Source organism: Glycine max, chromosome 6 (genome assembly GCF_000004515.6).
Source record: "Glycine max cultivar Williams 82 chromosome 6, Glycine_max_v4.0, whole genome shotgun sequence".
NCBI classification, from domain to species: domain Eukaryota; kingdom Viridiplantae; phylum Streptophyta; class Magnoliopsida; order Fabales; family Fabaceae; genus Glycine; species Glycine max.
The window spans coordinates 40,486,980-40,501,128 of record NC_038242.2 but is presented as its reverse complement, the minus strand read 5'-3'; the positions used below and the strand labels follow the sequence as shown (position 1 = coordinate 40,501,128).

At 37.5% G+C, this 14,149-nt stretch overlaps 1 protein-coding gene and 1 non-coding gene across 2 annotated transcripts; one reads left to right on the top strand and one right to left on the bottom strand.

The window, feature by feature from the left end:
- The first annotated feature begins 1,901 nt into the window (after positions 1-1,901).
- On the top strand, positions 1,902-2,949 carry LOC106799082 (uncharacterized). Its single transcript, XM_014777040.1, has 2 exons — positions 1,902-2,345; positions 2,596-2,949. The coding sequence occupies exons 1-2, from the start codon at positions 1,902-1,904 to the stop codon at positions 2,947-2,949; spliced, it is 798 nt and encodes a 265-aa protein (XP_014632526.1).
- A 2,662-nt stretch (positions 2,950-5,611) lies between these two features.
- Positions 5,612-5,718, bottom strand: LOC113001995 (small nucleolar RNA R71). Its single transcript, XR_003267526.1, has one exon. It is a non-coding gene; the product is annotated as a small nucleolar RNA R71 (small nucleolar RNA).
- Between the last annotated feature and the right edge of the window lie 8,431 nt (positions 5,719-14,149).

Here is a 14,149-nt window from a genome sequence, read left to right as displayed (position 1 = left end):
AGTTGATTTAAACACTTTTCATATCTAATTGTGTTATATGTGTTCATTTCTAACTGCATTGCTAGGGATAGATTGCAGGTTTTTAGTTTTTAATTATGATGTGATTATAATGCTATTTAAATTAAGCCTAATCGAACAAGAGGGATCTGAGGACAAAGCTTGGTTTAAATTAGTCTAAACTTACGAGGGATCGAGGTTTAGTACTTTAGTCTTCAGTATAGAACACAAGAACATTCTTAATTAGAGAAATATCTTTATATGCATCAACTCGTTTATTAGCAAGACCCAACGCTTTTAAACCACTGTTATCACTTTTAATTGCTTACATTTACTGTTTTTCTAATTAGGATATATCGTACTTTTACTTCAATTCACAATTATTATTTTCTGTCAACAAAATGCCTGATTATTAAACAAAGCTTTGCCAAATAAACAAGTTCCATGTGTTCGATACTCGGATCATTTCATTTTAATTAAATACTTGACGACCCGGTGCACTTTTCGGTAAACCACTTTTGCGTTAAATAGTAATTACAAATTTTTGAAAAAGGAACTGTGGAAGAGGGTCAACAAAGTATTTTTTGCATCGTTGCCGGGGAACTTATTTTCATTTGGAAAGTTTAGTTCAATTTTAAGGCATTGTTTCAATTTTTTTGTTTGATTCATTGATTGTTTTTGTGAATATTTAGTTATTGCAAATTTTTTTGTTCTTTGGAATTGGATAATTGTTGTTCTGCTTGTTTTGTATGCAAAGAAGAGCTGTTGTAGCTGCTTTGATTCCTATAGACTTGGAAATTAATGCTACTTGTAGGAAAAGAAAAGCAGAAAGAAAGCAGGACATTGAGGTAGCAAAAACTCTAGAAGAACCTCTATCTTCTGAGGCATCTTCTAGTTTTCCAACTCAAGGGCAATCTCATACAATTTTAGCTGAAGCAAATATCATGGCTGAGGAGCCAAGAAGAGTTACTCTAGAAGACTACTCAAGCTCAAGTGTGTCGTAATTCTTTACTAGTATTGCACGGCCGAAAGTTCAAGCACAAAATATCACCTATCCACACTCATTAATCCAGTTGATACAGAACAATTTGTTTCATGGTCTGCCCAACGAGGACCCGTACGCACATCTAGCCACTTATATTGAAATTTGCAACACTGTTAGATTGGCTGGTGTGCCTGAGGACACAGTTAGATTGAGCTTCTTCTCGTTCTCTTTGTCTGGAGAGGCTAAAAGGAGGCTTCATTTGTTCAAAGGTAATAGTCTCAAGACTTGGGATGAAGTAGTTGATAAATTCTTAAAGAAGTACTTCCCAGAGTCTAAGACAGCTGAAAGGAAAGCTGCCATTTCATCCTTCCACCAATTTCCAAATGAATCTTTGAGTGAGGCATTAGAAAGATTTAAAGGCTTATTGAGAAAGACACCCACTCATGGATTTTCAGAACCGATACAACTCAACATTTTTATTGATGGGTTGAGACCATAGTCTAAGCAGGTTCTTGATGCTTCTGTAGAGGGAAAGATCAAATTGAAGACCGCAGAAGAAGCGATGGAATTAATAGTGAACATGGCTGCTAGTGACCATGCAATTCTGAGTGATAGAGCCCACATTCCTACCAAAAGAAGCCTGCTAGAGCTTTGATCACAAGATGCATTGTTGGCACAAAACAAGTTGTTGTCCAAGCAATGGAAGCATTTACAGAAACACTAAGTAAGCTGCCAACTCAATTAAATTTTGTACAACCTTCACCCTCTGCTGTTTTGTAGGTTGCAGGTTGTGTCATATGTGGTAGAGCACATGAGTCCGACTGCTGTATTCCCCAAGAAGAAACACCACATGAAGTTAACTGCATGGAGAACCAGCCAAGACAAAATTTCAATGCAGGTGGATATTCTGGATTTCAGCATGGCGAACCATATAATTAGCAGCAGGGACAGTGGAGGAATCACCCTGGAAACCAGTTCAACAAAAGACCAGGGTGGTCCATCTAACAAGCCACAACAACAAGGGCCTAGTCTCTATGATCGAACAATGAAGCTGGAAAAGAATCTTGCTCAATTCATGCAAGTATCTATGTCAAACCCTAAGAGCACAGAGTCCACCATCAAGAATCTGGAAGTCCTGGTGGGACAGTTGGAAAAACAATTGGTAGACCATCTGTCTAGTAGCTTTGGAGCTAATACTGAGAAAAATCCAAAGGAGGAATGTAAAGCTGTCATGACTAGAAGCAGATTGGTGGCCATGAAAGAAAGTGAGAATGGAATAGGTGCAGATAAACAACAGCTGGTGTCTAACCTAGCACTTGAGCCTGTGGTAGAATTTTTGAGTGAGTTTGAGGAAGAATTGGAGGTAGAGGACGAGAAGAAGAAGGAGACAACAATAAATTTGAGTGAACAAGAAATAAGTGAGGAGAAAAATGAAGAAAAAGAAAAAGAAAAGGAAGAAGAAAAAGAAGAAAAAAAATGAGAAAATAGGAAAAGAAAAAGAGAAGGTAGAAGAGAGAAAGAAAAGCAAGAGTGAGATTTCATGGGAGAAGAAGAGAGAAACCACTCCAACTGAAGGCAAGGAAGTACCATATCCTTTGGTACCTTCCAAGAAGGATAAGGAGAGACATCTAGCCAGATTTCTTGACATCTTCAAGAAGCTAGAGATCACAATGCCTTTTGGAGAGGCTCTCAAACAAATGCCACTCTATGCTAAGTTTCTGAAAGACATGCTAACTAGGAAGAACAGGTATATCCACAGTGACACCATAGTCATGGAGGGAAACTGTAGTGTTGTTATTCAACGTATCCTACCACGGAAGCATTTAGATCCAGGAAGTGTCACAATACCGTGTTCTATTGGTGAGGTTGCAATAGGCAAGGCTCTCATTGATTTGGGAGCCAACATTAATCTGATGCTGCTTTCCATGTGCCAGAAACTTGGAGAGTTGGAGATAATGCCTACTTAGATGACCTTACAATTAGGTGATCACTCCGTCACCAGACCTTATGGAGTGATCAAAGATATGCTGGTCTGGGTCAAGCATCTCATCTTTCTTGTTGATTTTGTTGTAATGGACATTGAGGAAGATGTAGATATTCCTGTCATTTTGGGACGTCCATTTATGTCCACTACAAGCTGTGTGGTGGACATGGGGAAGAAAAAGTTGGAAATGAATCTTGAAAATCAACAAATTAGCTTTGATCTATGATGTGTCATTATTTTCTCCTATTTCTTAACCCTTTTTGTCACCATTTTAATTACTGATTAGCCTTAATTGTCAAATTGATTATGCAGTTTTATCATTTGGGCCAACTTGACTAATTTTGTGTTTTTAATTTAATTTTAGGAGAATTATAAGCAATTGGGCTTGAATTCGAAATTAGGCTTGGACTTGAAGAGAGTAAACAATTTTATTTTATCAAATCTTATCTTATCCATATTTTATTTCATCTAGATTTTATTTCGTCCAAATTTTATTTTATCCAATCTTATCTTATCTTGTCCAGATTTTATTTTATTTCGTTTATAAGCTTGGACTTAAAACAAATTTGTAAGGTTTGGGGCTGAGAACCTATAAAACAACACCAAGGTTTTAGTTTTGGGAGTTTTTTTTGGGAGAGGAGAATAATTCTAAGGTTTTAGAATTCCAGTTTTTACTGTTCATGATCACGGTTCACGTAGAATAAAATTTGTTTTCTGCAATTTTGTTTCTGCTTCAATCTACAATTTCGTTTTCTGCTAATTAATGGAAGGCTAAGTCTCCAATGTTGTTTTCTCTTGAGGATCAAGCACAACTCTCTTTGAGGTTTTGTTATTACTATTGAATTCTGATTAGTTTTTCCTCTTCACCAACTACTCTGTATTTGTTGCTATTAATCCATGCATGCTTAGTACTTGATTAATTGTCTCTACGCTTAATTTACGTTCATGCTTAATGATCAGTTTCGTTCATGATTAATTGGTGTATGTGTTGCTTAATCACATAATGACAACCTTATGTTAATTTTCGCTTAGTAATTTAATTTAGGGTTGGATTAAGTGGTTGAACTAATTAAGGATAAATTCTCATAACCTAGGATAAGAGACTTGCTTGTGAATCAAGGGGAAACAACATGTTTTAATTCTGTTATTTTCTAATTCAAATTTGCTTGTTGTTTAATTTACAAACCCTCCCCCAATTCCTTACTGTTTTATTACTATCTGTTATGAACATTTGGTTGACCATTGCTTGTTGGGAGATGACCTAGGATCACTTCCTAGATACTACATTTTTAATGTTTATTTGATTCGGGTACGGCCACGATCAAATTTGGCACCGTTGTCGGGGAGCAGTGGGCCAAAGGTTCATAATAATGTTTAGTTGTTTTGCATGTAGCTCTGTCATTTAGGTTGTGAGTGTGTGAGTGTGTGTTGTTTTGTTTTGTGTAGCGTTCTATTTTGCATTTCAGTCGCGTTCCTTATTTAGTGATTGTTTTTAGCGACTGATTCAGTTGGTGTTTTGCTGTGAATAATGATTAGCGACTGATTTTGCAATTTAATTAATGATTTTTGTTTTGATAGTTAGAGTTGTTATTTTTGGCTGATTTTTTGTGTGGTAGCTTCTTTTGATCCATATTTTGTGTGAAAAATACCAAGAGCACTTGGTGTGGCTGAATTTGAGAGAGACAAAAAATTTGGGAACTTGCTTTTAGCAAAACTTAAAATGGCCATGACTTTTGCTTCGGGTATCAGGATGACTATTATTATATATGCATTTGGGGTAGAAAAAAATTTCCCATATTGTGACAACCGAAAGCCGATTGGGGTTCTCCAAACTTGAAAATCAGCCATTTACTAAGTTTTTTTTAAAGTATTATTGCCCTATTTTTCTAAACATTCCTTAGGTAGTTTTCATAGTTAGACTTTGAATTTTTGTCTGAAAAGTTTTGTGCTATCTTTTCATGATTTTAGGGTGTTGCTCACAAAATTTCAGCTCATTTGGATATCGTATGACTATAGTTGTAGTTTTAACCCTCCCCTGGTGCTTGTTTGAGAAACACATGAATTGCTACATATAGTGCATGACTAGGGGCAATCCAGGTGATTTACAACCCTTTGATCCTGAAATAGATAGAACCTTTCATAGATTAGTTAGGCATAGTGTACATCCTGGTCATCTTTTGCATTTTGAGCATTCTGAGTATTATGTTGCTGGTGATTCTGAACATTCTGATTTTGAGCATTCAACTACTAATTTTCATACTGAGAACATGGCTCAACCTCCACCTCGTGAGAGGAATCTTAGGGAGATGGCTGCACCTGATTTCACTTATGAAAGCTTGTGCATTCAATATCCTGATGAAGGTGTTCCATATGTTCTCAAGACTGGACTAATACATTTGCTGCCCAAGTTTCATGTTCTTGCATGTGAAGATCCTCATAAGCATCTTAAGGAGTTCCATATTGTTTGTTCCACCATGAAGCCCCCTGATGTCCAAGAAGATCATATCTTTCTAAAGGATTTCCCTCATTCTCTGGAGGGAGTGGCAAAAGATTGGCTGTACTACCTTGCTCCCAGGTCCATTTTCAGCTGGGATGACCTTAAGAGGGTGTTCTTGGACAAATTATTCCCTGCATCTAGGACCACTGCCATCAAAAAAGACATTTCAGGCATCAGGCAACTTAGTGGAGAGAACTTGTATGAGTATTGGGAAAGATTCAAGAAATTGTGTGCAAGCTGCCCTCACCACTAGATTTCTGAGCAACTCCTTCTTCAATATTTCTATGAGGGACTTAGCAACATGGAGAGGAGTATGATTGATGCTACCAGTGGTGGAGCCCTTGGTGATATGACTCCTGCTGAGGCTAGGAATTTGATTGAGAAGATGGCTTCCAACTCCCAACAATTCAGTGCAAGAAATGATGCTATTGTCCTTGTAGAAGCAAGCTTCATGATAAATCAAGATTGATTCAAAGAAGTTTCGATGATAACAAAGTTGAAGACAAAAAGCTCAAAGGTCAAGAACACTTCATGATAACAAAGATGATGATCTCAAGAATCAAAGAATGAGTTCAAGATTGAATCAAGAACACTTCAATGTTCAAGAGGAAATTTGATTCCAAGAATCAAGATCCAGATTCAAGACTCAAGATTCAAGAATCAAGAGAAGACTCAATCAAGATAAGTATGAAAAAGTTTTTTCAAAAACTGAGTAGCACATGGATTTTTCTCAAAACCTTTTTACCAAAGATTTTTTACCCTCTGGTAATCGATTACCAGATTATTGTAATCAATTACAAGTAGCAAAATAGTTTTCAAAAATCTTTCAACTGAATTTACAACGTTCCAATTGATTTCAAATGGCAAAACCATCAAAGAAGAGAAAGGGCACTTCGAGTCGGAGTCAACGACATTCCGGGCCACAGGAAACGCCAATTCCTTCCTCCATTCCCTCTGGATCATTGTTTTCATCTGAGGAACAGTGGATACGGTACACAAGCATTTGAAAACTCCAATCTTATTCCATTCATGTATTTAAAATTGCCTGTTTATTTTGATCTAGTCAAAGCCTTCTATTCAAACTTAGAAATCCAAGAAGGCACCCTAATGTCTGATGTTTATGGGATTAAGATGGTCATTGACCAATCCCTATTCTATGATTTAACCCAATTGCCAAGTGAAGGTGTACCATTTGAAGGTGCACTGATTGACGATTGGAAGTTTGATTTTTCTATGCATGATTCCCGCCGGTTGGTTTGCACCAACCAAGCGGATATGACCGGAAGGCTTCTTGCCAGTTCATTGGCTTTTGAAAGCAACATCCTTCATTATCTAATTGTTCACATCTTGCTTCCGATATCTTCAAACCTTGCACAGGTTTTTGAAGAAGATCTCATTGTTATGTGGGCCTTTCATAAAGGTCTACAAATTGATTGGGCACATCTTGTTAGATATCGCATGCATAAGGCATTGCGATTGAATGCTCCATTACCATATCTTCATCTAGTCACCCTTTTCCTTCAACACTTTAACATCCCTCTTGATTCTGAACCCTATGTTCCAATCAAGAGATCCTTCCTTATAGGCGCTTCAGTCATAGCATCCTTTGGTTATCAAAAAGAGCATGATGGCTCTTGGGTGAAAAAGGGTGCTCGACATGTTGGTGAAGACGGACATGATGGAGAAGATTCATCTCTTCTTTCAAAGATTTTGGACAGGTTTGATGGTCTTCAAACCTTTGTTGGTAAAAGGTTTGACACTTTGGAATTACAAGTGGATATGCACTTCAATGAGATGGAGTCATGAATCACCAAGGTTGAAGAAGATGTGTCTTACATTCGTTCAAGCTTTGATCTACCACCACCGCCGCCACCATCATCTTAGTTTTCTATTATTTAATATTATTAGTACTTTGATTTCCAACCGTGTATTTGGCTATATTATGATATTTGAACAATTTACTATTTCTTTATTTGCATGGTATGTTTGAACAAATATTAATTATATTATTTGACTATGTGGCTTTTATATATTTGATCAATTCATGGTTCTTGCTTCATGATTTGGTTTATATTTTTCCATGAATGTTGTATGGATGCTTAGTTGTATTTGTATACTTCAAACTTGTTACGCACTTTGGCTTTTTGTTGATGCCAAAGGGGGAGAGAAATAGGGATTAAATCAAGAAATCACATGCGTAATCAACTTAATTTTAAGAGAAGCATAAATTCAAAAACAAAGGGGGAGAATGGAAATTTATGTGAGTGATCGACTAGTAAAAAGTGTGTGTGTGTGTGTGTGTGTGTGTTTCTTGATTTCAGAAGTTGTCATCATCAAAAAGGGGGAGATTGTAGAAGCAAGCTTCATGATGAATCAAGATTGATTCAAAGAAGTTTTGATGATAACAAAGGTGATGACAAAAAGCTCAAAGGTCAAGAACACTTCATGATAACAAAGATGATGATCTAAAGAATCAAAGAACGAGTTCAAGATTGAATCAAGAACAATTCAAGGTTCAAGAGGAAATTTGATTCCAAGAATCAAGATCAAGATTCAAGAATCAAAGGTGATGACAAAAAGCTCAAAGGTCAAGAACACTTCATGATAACAAAGATGATGATCTCAAGAATCAAAGAACGAGTTCAAGATTGAATCAAGAACACTTCAAGGTTCAAGAGGAAATTTGATTCCAAGAATCAAGATCAAGATTCAAGAATCAAGAGAAGACTCAATCAAGATAAGTATGAAAAAGTTTTTTCAAAAACTGAGTAGCACATGGATTTTTCTCAAAACCTTTTTGCCAAAGAGATTTTACTCTCTGGTAATCAATTACCCGATTATTGTAATCGATTACCAGTAGTAAAATGGTTTTCAAAAAGATTTCAACTGAATTTACAACGTTCCAATTGATATCAAAATGATGTAATCGATTACAATGTTTTGGTAATCAATTACCAGTGTGCTTGAACGTTGAAATTCAAATTCAAATGTGAAGAGTCACATCCTTTCACAAAAAAGCTTTGTGTAATCGATTACACTGATTTGGTAATCGATTACCAGTGATAGTTTCTGAACAAATCAAAAGATGTAACTCTTCAAATAGTTTTTGACTTTTTCAAATTGGTTTTAAGTTTTTCTAAAGGTCATAACTCTTCTAATGGTTCTCTTGACCAGACATGAAGAGTCTATAAAATCAATGCCTTGTTTTGCATTTAAAACATCTATCTTTTCCAATTCATTCTTTACACAAGCAATTTTTCCACATTGATTTCTTAGTCTCTTTGAACTTCTTCTTCTTCTTCCTTTTGCCAAAAGCTTTCCAAAGTTTTCTGGTTTTCCAAACCTTAAATACTTGTGCTATTCATTCTTTTCATCCCTTCTCCCTTTGCCAAAAAGAATCCGCCAAGGACTAACCACCTGAATTCTTTTTGTGTCTCTCTTATCCCTTTTCCAAAAGAACAAAGGACTAACCACCTGAATTCTTTTGTGTCTCCCTTCTCCCTTGTCAAACAATTCAAAACGACACAGTCTGAGAATTCTTTTGATTCTTCCCTTTCCTATATACAAAAGATTTCAAAGGACTATCCGCCTGAGAATTCTTTTGTATCCCCATTCACAAAGTTTCAAAGGTTTAACCGCCTAAGAACTTTGTCTTAACACATTGGAGGGTACATCCTTTGTGGTACAAGTAAAGGGAGCATCTACTTGGGTTTGACTGGGAACAAGAGAGGGTACATCTCTTGTGGATCAGTTCTAGTGGAGGGTACATCCACTAGGTTGTTCAAAGAGAACAAGGGAGGGTACATCCCTTGTGGATCTTTGTTTGTAAAAGGATTTTTACAAGGTTGGAAAAGAAATCTCAAGGACCATAGGTCGCTTGAGGACTGGATGTAGGGATGGGTTGTTGTCGAGCCAGTACAAAAACTCTTGTGTGTTTGTCTCCTTCTTCCCTACACTTTTAATTTTCGCTGTGCATTTTAATTCCTGCTTTTAGTTTTGGTTAAGTTTCTTTTCTACTCTTTATTTACTTAACAACATAGTAAAAGCCTTAGAAGAGTAATTTTTTAATTAGTAAAGGTTTAGGAATGATTAATTCAACCCCCCCTTCTTAATTATTCTGAGGCCACTTGATGCAACAGTCCTTAGAGGAGTCCATGAGGTGGCCACGGATTCATCTTCATCTGCTGAAAATAAAAAGCTTGAGGGAAAACTTGATGCCTTGGTCAACCTAGTAACTCAGCTTGCCATGAATTAGAAATCTACACCTGTTGCAAGAGTCTTGTAGAAGCAAAGCTTCATGGTGAATCAAAGGTGGTTCAAAGGTGTTTTGATGATAACAAAAGATAATTACAAAGGTGATGACAAAAAGCTCAAAGATCAATCAAAGAACAACTCAAGTGATCAAGATAGAATCAAGAACAATTCAAGACTCAAGAGGAAAGTTAAAGAGTCAAGAATCAAGATTCAAGGTTCAAGATCCCAAGAATCAAGATCAAGATTCAAGACTCAAGAATCAAGAGAAGGCTTAATCAAAATAAGTATGAAAAGTTTTTCTCAAAAATTGAGTAGCACATGATTTTTCTCAAAACATGTTTACCGAAGAGTTTTTACTCTCTGGTAATCGATTACCAAACTGTTGTAATCGATTACCAGTAGCAAAATTGTTTTGAAAAAGTTTTCAAATTGAATATACAACATTCCAATTAATTTCAAAAAGTTGTAATCGATTACAATGTTTTGGTAATCGATTACTAGTGCCTTTGAACGTTGAAATTCAAATTCAAAAGTGAAGAGTCACATCCTTTCACATAAAAGCTTTGTGTAATCGATTACACTGATTTGGTAATTGATTACCAGTGATTGTTTTTGAATAAATCAAAAGATGTAACTCTTCAAAAGGTTTTTGACTTTTTCAAATTGGTTTTAAGTTTTTCTAAAAGTTATAACTCTTCTAAATGGTCCTCTTGGCCAGACATGAAGAGTCTATAAAAGCAAGGCTAGATCTAGGAGCAGTAAATTTGAGAATGCCATGCTAGATCTAGGAGCATCAGTTAGTGTCATGCCTCTGTCCATTTTCAATTCTTTATCTCTTGGACCTTTGCAATCTACAAATGTGGTGATTCATTTGGCAAATAGAAGTGTTGCTTACCCCACAGGTTTCATAGAGGATGTGTTGGTTTGGGTTGATGAACCTATTTTTCCTGTTGATTTTTATGTTCTTAATATGGAAGAGGGATTTTCCCATGGTTCAATTCCAATTATTTTAGGCAGGCCATTCATGAAAACAGCCCAAGCCAAGATAGATGTTTATGCTGGCACATTGTCTATGGAATTTGGTGATATTGTTGTTCATTTTAACATTCTTGATGCCATGAAACATCCATCTAAGTATCATTCTGTTTTTCGTGCTGAGATAATTGATCAGATTGTTGATAATTATATGTTTGATTTTGATTTTGTTCTTCATGGTAGGAAACATCCATATTTATCTGATCTGCATACTTGTCATTCCTTATGCATTGAATCTGAATCTAAATTTGAATTTGATCCTGTATCTGATTTTTATGTTGAGAGTGAATTTGAATGAGTCTGGTTCTGATTTTTTGGGTGTTGTACCTCTTTATGTTGATTTTTTAGAGTCAGAATGCACTAACCATGTTGCAGGAAGTACATATACTTCTGACTTGCTTTATGAGGTACAAGCTGAGGAACCTTCTTCTTCTCCTACCTTGGTTCCTCCAACTGTTTAGCCACCACCCACACCAGAGTTGAAGCCCTTACCAGCAACCCTCAAATATGCTTACTTGGAGGACAAGGAAAAATTTCCAGTGATCATCTCTGCCTCCCTTGCTGCTGAGCAAGAGGAGAAGTTGTTGCTAGTTCTCAAGAAGCATAAGAAAGCCATTGGATGGACTTTAGCAGACATTCCTAGTATTAGCCCATCTACCTGCATGCATAGGATACTTTTAGAGGATGGAACTAAACCAGTGAGGCAGCCACAATAGCGACTTAACCCCGTCATTCTAGATGTGGTGAAAAAGGAAGTGACTAAGCTCTTACAAGCTGGCATCATCTACCCTATTTCTGGCAGCTAGTGGGTGAGTCCAGTCCAAGTGGTTCCTAAGAAAACAGACCTCACAGTGATTCAGAATGAAAGGGATGAGCTTATCCCCACAAGAGTACAGAACAGCTGGCGAGTTTGCATTGATTATAGGAGGTTGAACCAGGTAACCAGAAAAGATCATTTTCCCCTGCCTTTCATTGATCAAATGATTGAGCGCTTGGTAGGTAAGTTTCATTACTATTTTCTTAATGGTTTTTTTGGTTATTTACAAATTCATATTGCTCCTGAGGATCAAGAAAAAACCATATTTGCCTGTCCCTTTGGCACTTTTGCCTATAGGTGGATGCCTTTTGGCCTATGCAACGCCCCTGGTACCTTCTAGCGGTGTATGCTTAGCATTTTCAATGATTTTTTAAAGAGTTGCATAGAGGTGTTTATGGATGATTTTACTGTTTATGGATCCTCTTTTGATGCATGTTTGGATAGTCTGGATAAAGTTCTTAATAGATGCATTGAAACTAACCTTGTGCTGAATTTTGAAAAATGTCACTTCATGGTAGAACAAGGTATAGTTTTAGGGCATATCATTTCTAGTAGGGGCATAGAGGTAGACCCTGCAAAAATAGATGTTATTTCACAATTGCCTTACCCCTCTTGCGTGCAAAAGGTTCGTTCTTTTCTTGGTCATGCAGGGTTTTATAGGTGCTTTATCAAGGATTTTAGCAAAGTGGCCCTTCCACTGTCCAATCTGTTGCAAAAGGAGGTGGAGTTTGATTTTGATGACCGGTGCAAAGAGGCTTTTGATTGCCTCAAGCGTGCGGTGACTACCACCCCTATCATTCAGGCACCTGATTGGACAACCCCATTTGAGCTAATGTGTGATGCATCCAATTACACATTGGGGGTTGTCCTTGTTCAAAAGGTTGATAAGCTGCCTCGAGTGATATACTACGCTTCCAAAACTTTGGATGCTGCTCAAGCAAATTACACAACCACAGAGAAGGAGCTATTAGCGATAGCTTTTGCTCTTGAGAAATTTCGTTCATATTTACTTGGTACTCGTGTTATTGTTTATACTGACCATGCAACTCTGAAGTACTTGTTGAAGAAGGCTGAATCAAAGCCTAGATTGATCAGGTGGATGCTTTGGCTGCAAGAGTTTGATTTGGAGATCCGTGATCAGAGCGGGGCACAAAACCTCGTGGCTGACCATCTGAGTAGAATTGAGCGTGCGTCTGAGGACTCACCCATTCGGGATGATTTTCCGGATGACCATTTGTACATTCTATATAGTATTTCTGATTCCTTCCCCACTCCCTGGTTTGCTAATATTGTGAATTATTTGGTTGCTTATGTTTTTCCTCCCTTACCATCTAAAGCTCAAAATGATAAAATTAAGAAAGATGCTAAGCATTATATTTGGGATGACCCCTATTTGGGGAAGTTGTGCAGTGACCAGGTTATTAGGAGATGCATTCCAGACCATGAGATTGACTCGGTCTTGCAATTCTGTCATTCTTTCGCAGCAGGTGGCCATCTTGGCATACAGAGGATAGCTCGCAAGGTGCTTGACTGCGGTTTCTATTGGCCCACCATCTTCAAGGATGTGTGGAGAATCTGTAGCACTTGTGAGCCTTGTCAGAGAGCAGGCGGCTCACTTTCATGGAGACAACAAATGCCTCAACAACCCATGTTATTCTGTGAGGTGTTTAATGTCTGAGGTATATATTTTATGGGGCCTTTCCCTGTCTCTTTTGGTTTTGTTTATATTCTCCTTGATGTTGATTATGTTTCAAAATGGGTGGAAGCCAAACCCACCAGAACTAATGATGCTAAGGTTGTTGTTGATTTTGTTAGATCTAATCTGTTTTGTAGGTTTGGAGTCCCTAGAGCCATCGTTAGTGATCAAGGCACTTATTTTTGTAACAGATCCATGTATGCCTTGCTCAAAAAGTATGGGGTCGTGCACAAAATTTCCACACCTTACCACCCCAAACTAATGGGTAGGCTGAGATTTCAAACAAGGAGATAAAAAGGATCTTGGAGAAGATTGTGCAGCCAAACAGAAAGGATTGGAGCACCAGGGTGGATGATGCTCTTTGGGCGCATAGGACTACTTACAAAGCACCCATAGGAATGTCTCCTTATCGGGTTGTCTTTGGCAAGGCATGTCATCTTCCTGTAGAGATAGAGCACAAGGCCTACTGGGCTGTAAAGACCTACAACTTCTCTATTGATCAGGCTGGAGAGGAAAGGAAGTTGCAACTAAGTAAGCTAGATGAGATCCGTTTAGAAGCCTATGAGAATTCCAAATTCTACAAGGAGAAGACCAAGAAGTTCCATGACAACTTGATAGCTAAGAAGGACTTTATGGTTAGACAGAAAGTTTTATTGTATAACTCTAGGCTCGGACTCATGAGTGGTAAGTTGAGGTCAAAGTGGATTGGTCCTTTTGAGGTGACTAATGTTTTTCCTTATGGTACAGTTGAGATCAAAAGTGAATCCACAGATAAGAGCTTCAAGGTCAATGGACACCGGCTGAAACCATTCCTCACAAATCCCTCCTTAGTGGATGTAGTGGTGGAGGAGACCTCCTTACTTCACCCTACTTCTCTTCCGGCG

Excerpts from the sequence above, each read along its gene's own strand:
- LOC106799082 (XM_014777040.1), top strand. The coding sequence starts at position 1,902 with ATGGCGAACCATATAATTAGCAGCAGGGACAGTGGAGGAATCACCCTG. Across the intron at positions 2,346-2,595 it reads AGTTTGAGGAAGAATTGGAG|GATAAGGAGAGACATCTAGC; the intron begins GTAGAGGACGAG and ends CCTTCCAAGAAG.